General features: G+C 40.3%; 1 protein-coding gene across 3 annotated transcripts; it reads left to right on the forward strand.

Moving 5' to 3' along the window:
- Positions 1-1,777: 1,777 nt before the first annotated feature.
- On the forward strand, positions 1,778-8,702 carry ccdc92bb (coiled-coil domain containing 92Bb). Of its 3 annotated transcripts, XM_046868768.1 has the most exons (6): positions 1,778-1,907; positions 2,012-2,058; positions 3,787-3,932; positions 4,044-4,091; positions 6,064-6,434; positions 7,192-8,702. In XM_046868768.1, exons 3-6 carry the CDS (start codon positions 3,803-3,805, stop codon positions 7,507-7,509), a joined length of 867 nt encoding a protein of 288 aa, XP_046724724.1. In that variant the 5' UTR covers positions 1,778-1,907; positions 2,012-2,058; positions 3,787-3,802; the 3' UTR covers positions 7,510-8,702. The 3 variants fall into 3 exon arrangements, with proteins under 3 accessions (XP_046724724.1, XP_046724726.1, XP_046724725.1); XM_046868770.1 differs by lacking the exon at positions 2,012-2,058 and having other exon boundaries at positions 1,785-1,907; XM_046868769.1 differs by lacking the exons at positions 1,778-1,907; positions 2,012-2,058 and adding an exon at positions 2,308-2,365.
- Positions 8,703-9,087: the final 385 nt, after the last annotated feature.

Genomic DNA, 9,087 nt, shown 5'->3' on the forward strand with positions numbered 1-9,087 from the left:
ACAAAACTAGTCTCGAAACATTTTTATACCACCTCATATTATAGAATCTCTCTGTTTGGTAAACTTTTAAAAGTACTGTATTCGAAGCGAAAAACAAAATTATGCTTTTATATTATTCATATTTAAAAGTAGGAAAATCAGGCAACAATCAATCACTTGGGTTTGTCCAGAGTTTGAACCCTAAACCCATTTACATTTACAAAACTACTTTGCTGCCCTGTGACACAACATGAGGCTTTGGTTCCCTCAGATAAATCCTTCACCCTCCCTGATTGGATGACATATTGGGGAGAAAAATGGAGAAAAGCCACATTTACACAATCAGCCTCTACTGGGTCATGCTTCCCCTGTGAGATCTACTCAGAAATTCAGTTTCCTTCAAAATACAGTATAAGTTTATACACTTTTCAAACTCTACCTCAAATAGATATTACTAGAACTACATTAGAAATGAAGAATGTATTCAAATTTTTTTGAGGAGTCAAATAAAGCACTAGCAAATATTATAAATAATAGTTGTTCTCATAGTGTTCACATTAATTCATGTTTAATGTGGTTGAGGTCAGAGCTCTATAGCAGGAGATTTTCCATTCCAACCCATGGATCTTAATCCAAATCTTAATAGAGCTGGGGTTTTGTGCACAGAGGCATTGTCGTCCTGGAACAGGTTTGGCTCCTGTTAGGAATGATTTCATGCTACTGCATCTAAAGACGTCCTAAACAATTGTGTTTTTTCCAGTTGCATGCTGACAGATTGTGGAAGAAGCACATATGGGTGGAAAAGTCAGGCGACCCAACTTCTTCTTCTTCTTCTTCTTCTTCTTCTTCTTCTTCTTCTTCTTTCGGCTGCTACCATTAGGGGTCGCCACAGCGGATCATCCAATTTTTCCATATATTGTACAATGGAGAGTTTGAATATGTAACTCCTCTTATTTAACACTAGAGGGCGCACAATCTCAAATGTCAAATAAAGGTTTCTGAAAAAGCGAAAGGATTTGATACAATGACAAAGCATTCCAGTCAAATAAACTAGAAATGTTCATAGAATAAAATATAGTAAAACAAAGATATTGAAAATATACAAATATTTATGAAGTGCTATTCACTCACTACTCACATTATCATTAACTATTATGGTAGATTAGTGATTTGCACTCTGGACCCAAAGGTCATGAGTTAGTGACCCCCACATAGTTTATTAAGTGCCACAGAAGTGTAGCATGGGAAAAAATTGGACAGTTCATTGGACATTGAGAACAGTTGAGCATTCACACATTACTTTTGCATAACAAACAAACTTACAGTGGTGTACTTCATGCCTCCATGTTGTTTTTACTTACTATTACTTTCAATGGGGAAACAATATTATTAATTCAAACAATTTTCCTGGAATTGTTCTGCCCTACCCTGACCTACTCAACTCCTCAACACCTTTAAATGCACCCCAGACATCGGTGTCTGACATCAGTGCCTTATGTTTATGTGGCTGATCAGACAGACGCGCTCCAAAAAAAAAGATTTCGCAATGTAAACTGGAACTGTAAAAAAAACAGGCCGGATGTCCACAAACGTTTGGCCATACAGTGTAATATGATGTAGTAAACTCTGGTTTCAAGAGACATTATGAGTGCATCTCACGAGCATTCATTTATTTTATATACCGTGATGTAATTGCCTTCAAGTCACATTTGTCACCACTAGGGAGCAGTCTGTCCCTGTCCATGGTTCTGAAAAGGACAGGGACATCATTTCTCACGAAAATAAAAAGTAACCTAATAGTAATCCGGGTTTATATTTCAGCATGGGATCTGCTATTTAGGTCTGATTCTTCATCCTAGTGCGGATTAACATCAGTTCGAGGTGGAAAACCAACGCGAGCCAGGTTCCTGTGGATCAGATCAGATCAGGTCAGTTCAGATGAGATCAGATCGCCCTGGTTTGTGACTTCAGCTCATTGGCTGAATAAATGTTGGATGTTGGACAGAATGGCATATGAACCTTCTCTTCCCAGGAGGTAATAGAGGAGAGAGCCGTCCTGCGCCTTTTCTCCGCCTGATTGTAAGTAACGCCGCTTTGTATTCAAAACATTGCAAACAGATGTTCGGCAGATGTAAAACCGATGACTGCACTCCTTGCGGTTGTGATGTAAACTTGAGATCAACTCGCCTAGCTGCACAGCAGAGCCGTGTTTAAGATTACATCATCACCAACACCATCATCATCATCATCATCATCCACGCACTCGGCGCAAGAGAAGTGTCCGGCTGGAAGTCTCAGTTAACGTCAACATTCAGTATTAGACCTCTGATAGACATTTATTTCTACATGTCTGACCAGTGCTAATGGGAAAAAGTGAAAAATAAAGGTCAGATAGCGACGTTTAGAGATGACCGAAGTGCTTGCGCAGCTCCTATTTGGCCGCATGGCCCCGGATGTAAATATTTATTGGAAAATTTCGGGAAAGTAAAGCATCCTGTAGTCTGAAGGTTAAAGAATTTTCAAATAGATTTTAACCAGTAACCTATTCTATATGAATTCCCTTAGAGTAATACTAATTGCATCATGGGGTCTTGGGTGGTCCACATCGACTACCTTGATCTAAATAGCTGCCAAAACACGTCAAAATGGTCAAACTGGTCTTTCATTTGTTTGCTAAGTCTGTGTTATTTTCTCATTAATAACTCGTCTATGATGCTTTGAAAGAAAAATTAAAAACTGGAAAAGATGGTCTACCAGTTTGCCCAGCTCAGCCTGTTTAGCAATAACTGGTAGCAAAGTCCATCACCAAACACCAATTTGTAAAGTCTTACAAATATTATGAAAAATTTGCTGTACAATATTTATAATAACAAACACTGATTTTGCCAGTGATCCCATTTGCAGAAAGTTAAATTGAAATCATGAAAAATACACACACACACACACACACACACACACACACACACACACACACACACACACACACACACACCAGTGACCACATAAGTTCATACTTCAGCCATTATTCGAATAATCCTGGACAATCCAGTTTCTGGACACCTGACTATAAGATCCGTTTGTGCTTTTTGAACATTTCATCCCACACTTATTTCCTATTTGCTGTTATTATAATCTCCACACTTCTGGGAAGATGTTTCACTATATTTTGTAGAGGTTTGTGTTGATTCACAAACAAGGGTGTTAGTAAAGTCAGATACTGATGTAGGTGAGAAGGTGAGGAGGCCTGGGGTGCAGTCAGCATTCAAATTCATTCCACAGGTGTTCAGGAGGGTTGAGGTCAGAGCTCTATAGCTGGAGATCTTCCACCCCAAACCAATCTTCATGGTGCTGGCTTTGTGCACAGAGGCATTGTCATGGTGGAAACACATGGTGGAAATATCATGCTCCTGCATTCAATGATGTCCAATACAATTGTTTACTTTCAACTTTATGGTAACATTTTGAGGAACACATGGCAGGAATGTCCATATAGTGTATTTTTAAATGATATAATACAGGTTTTTCTTTCTATTAACAAAAATTCTAGGGTATGAACTCTACTGTTCTTCCTGCATGTCAAATAATTTCTTATCTCATTATTTCTTATGTGTATGTGGTTGAATAATGTTACATGAACTTTACAAAATACTTGTACTTTATCGACTTACACTAGTATAATATTTTTGTCATACAGAAGACACATTTCCTCAAAGCTGACATTTGGGATTGATTATGATTTGCATAATAAAATGAATGTTCATAGACTTCTGTTTTTTGTACACCGAGTCCTGTTTTTTTTCAATTCAGGACCATTTGTGTCTCCATGGATACCAGCAACGTCACCCAACAGGTAGAGAGCGTCGAGCGGAACATTGCTTTCTTACAAAAAGAGCATCAGGTCCTCCTGACTGGTCTGCGCCTGGAGATCCGTCACCTGAAGAAGAGATGTAATGGTCTGTCGCCTTCTCTTTGATGGGCGTGTGGGAAAACTTTAACTATACAGAATGAAGACATGAATGTATTTTATAGAGCTGTTTACAGAATCGTCTGATTTCTCTTCGCAGATCTGAGTTGTGAACTGAGCAAAAGCTCTGCTGCAAGAAATAGAGTCGGTAATGGGTCTATTTTAACTACCCTCTATCTATCTATCTATCTATCTATCTATCTATCTATCTATCTATCTATCTATCTATCTATCTATCTATCTATCTATCTATCTATCTATCTATCTTTACAGCATTTGGCAGATGCCCTTATCCAGAGCTGCAGTAAGGTAAAAAATTATTTGATGCCCTGCTTATTTTGCACGTTCGCCCAATGACAAAGACATGATCAGTCTATAATTTTAATGGTAGGGTTATTCAAACAGTGAGAGACAGAATAACAACAAAACAATCCAGAAAAACTGGATTGAATAGCATTTTAATGTGTGAAATAAGTATCTGACCCCTTCGCAAAACATGACACTACTTGGTGGCAAAACCCTTGATGGCAATCACACAGGTCAGACGTTTCTTGTAGTTGGCCACCAGGTTTGCTTACATCTCAGGAGGGATTTTGTTCCACTCCTCTTTGCAGATCCTCTCCAAGTCATTAAGGTTTCAAGGTTGACGTTTGGCACCTTAAACTTTCAGCTCCCTCCACAGGTCTGGAGACTGGCTAGGCCACTCTAGAAGCTTAATGTGCTTGTTCTTGAGACACTCTTTTGTTGCTTTGGCCATGTGTTTTGGGTCATTGCCATGCTGGGATTCCCATCCACCTCCCATTTTCAATCACTCTAACTGAGGGAATCAAGGTTCTCACCCAAGATTTGATGATACATGGCCCCATCCATCGACCCTTTGATGTGGTGCAGTTGTTTGTCCCCTATGCAGAAAAACACCCTCAAAGCATAACGTTTCCACCTCCATGTTTGGTGGTCGGGATGGTGTTCTTGGGGTCATAGGCAGCATTTCTTCTTCTCCAAACACGGTGAGTTGAGTGGATGCCAAAGAGCTCGGTTTTGGTTTCATCTGTCCACAACACTTTCACCCAGTTCTCCTTTGAATCATTCATATGTTCATTGGCAAACATCAGACGGGCCTGCGCATGTGATTACTAAAGCTGGGGAACCTTGCGGGCGCTGCAGCGTTTCAGTCCTTCACGGTGTAGTGTGCTACCAATTGTTTTCTTGGTGACTATGGTCCCAGCTGCTTTGAGATCATTGACAAGATCCTTGCCTTTAGTTCTGGGCTGATTCCTCACTGTTCTCATGATCATTGTAACTCCACGAGGTGAGATCTTGCATGGAGCCCCAGGCCGAGAGAGATTGAACTGTTGTCACCTTCACACCAAGCTGCTTGGCGATGGTCTTGTAGCCCATTCCAGCCTTGTGTAGGTCTACAATCTTGTTCCGGACATCCTTGAACAGCTCTTTGGTATTGGCCATGGTGTAAAGTTTGGAATCTAATTGATTGATTGTTTCTTTGGACAGATGTCTTTTATACATGTAATGAGCTATGATTAGGAGCACTCCCTTTAAGAGAGTGCTCCTAATCTCAGCTCTTTACCTGTATAAAAGACAACTGGGAGCCAGAAATCTTTCACTCTTTAAAATGCAAATCAGTTTATACCCGTCGACCTGACAACCTTGTGGATAAATGAGCACAAATCTCCACAAAATCTAGTGCAATAACTTCCCAGAAGAGTGGAGGGTATTATAAAAATATAATTTAGACTGAATGTCGGAAGAAATGTTCAAAAAGCACCTACAAATCTTTTGGTCAGATGTCTGAGGTGGCCGAGAGGTTGTGGCATTGGAGTTCTAATCTATTGTGCACTACACGTATAGGTAGGGAAGGGGTAGCTTCAAATCCCAGCACCACTAAGCTGCCACTTTTGGGCCCTTACACAAGGCCCTTAACCCTCAGGTGCTCAGTTGTATGAATAGGATGATTGTAAGATACCCTGGATAAGGGTGTCTGCCAAATGGCATAAATGTATCCACAAACATTTGTAGTCGAAAGTATATAAATATTTCTCTGAAGACTTTATGGCAAAAATCTTGCAACAATGCATTTATACATATCTTTATGTGTTGGTCAGACATTGCGACTGAGGAGGAGTTCCTGCAGGCTCGCATACTGCAGACAGAACATCATATTGCAGAACAAGAGTGCTCGCAGGGGGAGCTGAAAGCCAAGCTCCGCCACAAGGGGGAGCAAGCGAGCGCTCTGCAGGTGCGACTGCGTGAAGAAGAGCGGCGCTTTTTAGAGGAGCTAAAGCGGCGTAGCCATAAGATCACTGCACTTAGCCGTGATCTCCGCAAGCAGACAGACATCGCTGCCCAGCTAACTTTCCAACTACACTCGGCACGTTTTCGTCTCTACCATCAAGCAGAGGAAGGAGAGGGGGAGAAAGATGAGGAGAAGAAGAAAGAGGAGGAGGAGGAAAGGAAAGGTGAAAGAGGCGAGAAGGTAAGAATGGAAAGACTGCTCACACTATACGTGGTGGTACCAAAAATATTTTGATATTAATGAGGCTAACTGGTACTATTCTGACCTTTTGACCTGTGATTTCATCACAGACATCAAGGTAGAACAAAAAGCAAACGTGAAAATTCTGCGTGAAACCGGGCAAATCTGCCCCAGAAACGTTTGACATGACATATGTTTGACATACGGCAATGCTGCAACGAGTCATTCCAGGTGTTTTGACCGGAACGTGCACTTCAAAAGCGGAGGAACATCACTGGAAGAAGACGAAAGATCAGGAAGACAAGCTCAACCCCACAAAATGTCAAAACCATTTAGCAACTTGTTCATGATGATAATTGGTGAACAATCCACATTATCTCACTTTTGCACCCACTCTACTTGCCAGATTTGGCTTCTGCGGGCTTCACCCTATTCCCGAGGATCAAAATGAAGCCCAAAGGTTGCCATTTTGACACCATTTTGGAGATCTGGCACGAATCGCAGAAGGTGCTTGACGCTTCGAAAAAGAGACTTCCAGGACTCATTTCAGAAGTGGCAGGAACTCTGAGGGCACTGTACTGACTATTTTGAAAGTGATAGTGTATACATGTCGATAAATAAAGTATTTACTTGTTGGTCAGAGTTGGTCTCGAAACTTTTTGATACCACTGCGTAAAGTGTCATAAAAAGTGTTTATGTTAGTGCTAAACTTAGCTGGTATATACAGCAACACATTGTCATTGTATGTATTTTACAGGGTCCAGGCTGTTTATCGAGCTTCCCACAGGTTTTAACAGCCAGACCAGAAGCCAGACATCGTAGCCATTGTTCAGCAAGACTGCGAAGGTCAGAACGTGTGAGGGAATGTGTGCCACAGGAACGCATCCTGGGGCCTGAGAAACCATCTCCAATGCCTGACCCTGCCCTCTTCCTGTATCCCTTCCCTCAAAGGTTGCTCCCTCTGCACATATCACTGCGAGGACACTGTGGCGAGGGGGATTCACAAAGGCAGATGGGTAGACTACGGACTCGAGTGACGAGAGACGACACCAGACCAGAGACAACAGATTTATAGGATATAGACTGACCAGTTACTCTTTAGGTGATGTGTATAGTCTGTGACTCATTAATGGCAGATGGAACCTATTTCTTACTGCATATTTACAGCACATTTCCGCTCATCCCTGGGGGCAGGTATGGCTGAGTGCCACTATTATTAATATCAGCTGTTCAACAAATGTTAGTGTATGTAAAATCCTCGTACACATTTTTGAATTACATTCAAATAATAATCAGTTCTTTTGGGTGTCCAGTGATTAAAAAAACTTAATTTATTAGCTCCTATTAGCTATTTAGCTCCTTAGTTATTATAACATCTAGTGGTCAACATAGGAACTGCATCAAGCACTAAAAGAAGCCCTATGGGGCAGGACTCACGCTGACTAAGTATTTTAATTATTTAAATTAAATAAGTTTAATAAACTTCATAGAAAGTGTCTATGATGTTAAGAAGCATTTCAGCTGATTGATATTTGCAACGAGGAGAGGATTTTTCGTGGATAATGTCCGTGTTGGAAATGCGTGTGCACCACATTGACCTTATTTCTTGTACAAAGGCTGAGAAAACGATGTCTATGATTTTTGCCATTAGCTTCAGGTGTTTCGTGTGTTTTCTGAGATATGCAGTAGTTGAGATAAAAAAAAAATTCTGAGTACCAGGCAACCCTGAATAATGATATTAATTCTTTGGAAAACGTACATGCTCTATGGGACACAGTTACACAAACATTTGTACAGTGCGGATGTCGTCAGTTCTTTAGAATTACAGATTTCTCAAAAAATACAATAGACATTAGCATGAGTCACATGCGATAGCCTCGCAACACTATCGTAGTTGTATTCAGGATCTATTGAGGTGTCAAGGTGGCTTTCTTGTCCTTTTCTCTAGTAGAGTGATGTGTAATAGATACACACACACACACAAACACACACACAAACACACACACAGAATGAAATAGTTAATGATATCTTCCAGGTGTTTATACAAGTGGCTGGTAATATCGAGTAGTAAAAGGTAGAATAGACATTCAAAAATATTTGTCCAGAGATGATGACATGGACACCACAAATGCACCAAATGTTAAAACTTATTAGCCATTTTTTTCCCATGAAGAACAAGCTACCAAACAGCTAGAACTAATCAATGACATGCAACAAACAGGACGGATGTATGAGTCAGATGAATAAACAGATTCATATTTATGTTTCCTATGTTGTTTACTTGGCACTTATTTATTCACATCTTATTCTGATTTGCTAGCTTAATAAGGTAAGCAACCAATACATTTATTAGATAAATAGACTTTTATATAGGACACACTCAGGATGTCTATCCCTCCATTACATGAAAGCTTTCGTTGCTCGGACATAATTATGATAATTATAACCATCAATATTATAAAGAAACGCAGAAGAACAGAGCGCTGCATCACAGACGGGAATCTTATACAGTGAGAATGAATGAATGTCATTACTAAAGCAAGAATCTTAATGAACACAATTTAGCAAGTCTCCTTTCACTGTAGCCACAACTGCACCTCCCTCATACATCATCTGTAGCAGAAGCATCGATAAAATGCAGATATGATGAGTT

This window comes from Silurus meridionalis, chromosome 15 (genome assembly GCF_014805685.1).
Source record: "Silurus meridionalis isolate SWU-2019-XX chromosome 15, ASM1480568v1, whole genome shotgun sequence".
Lineage (NCBI taxonomy): Eukaryota > Metazoa > Chordata > Actinopteri > Siluriformes > Siluridae > Silurus > Silurus meridionalis.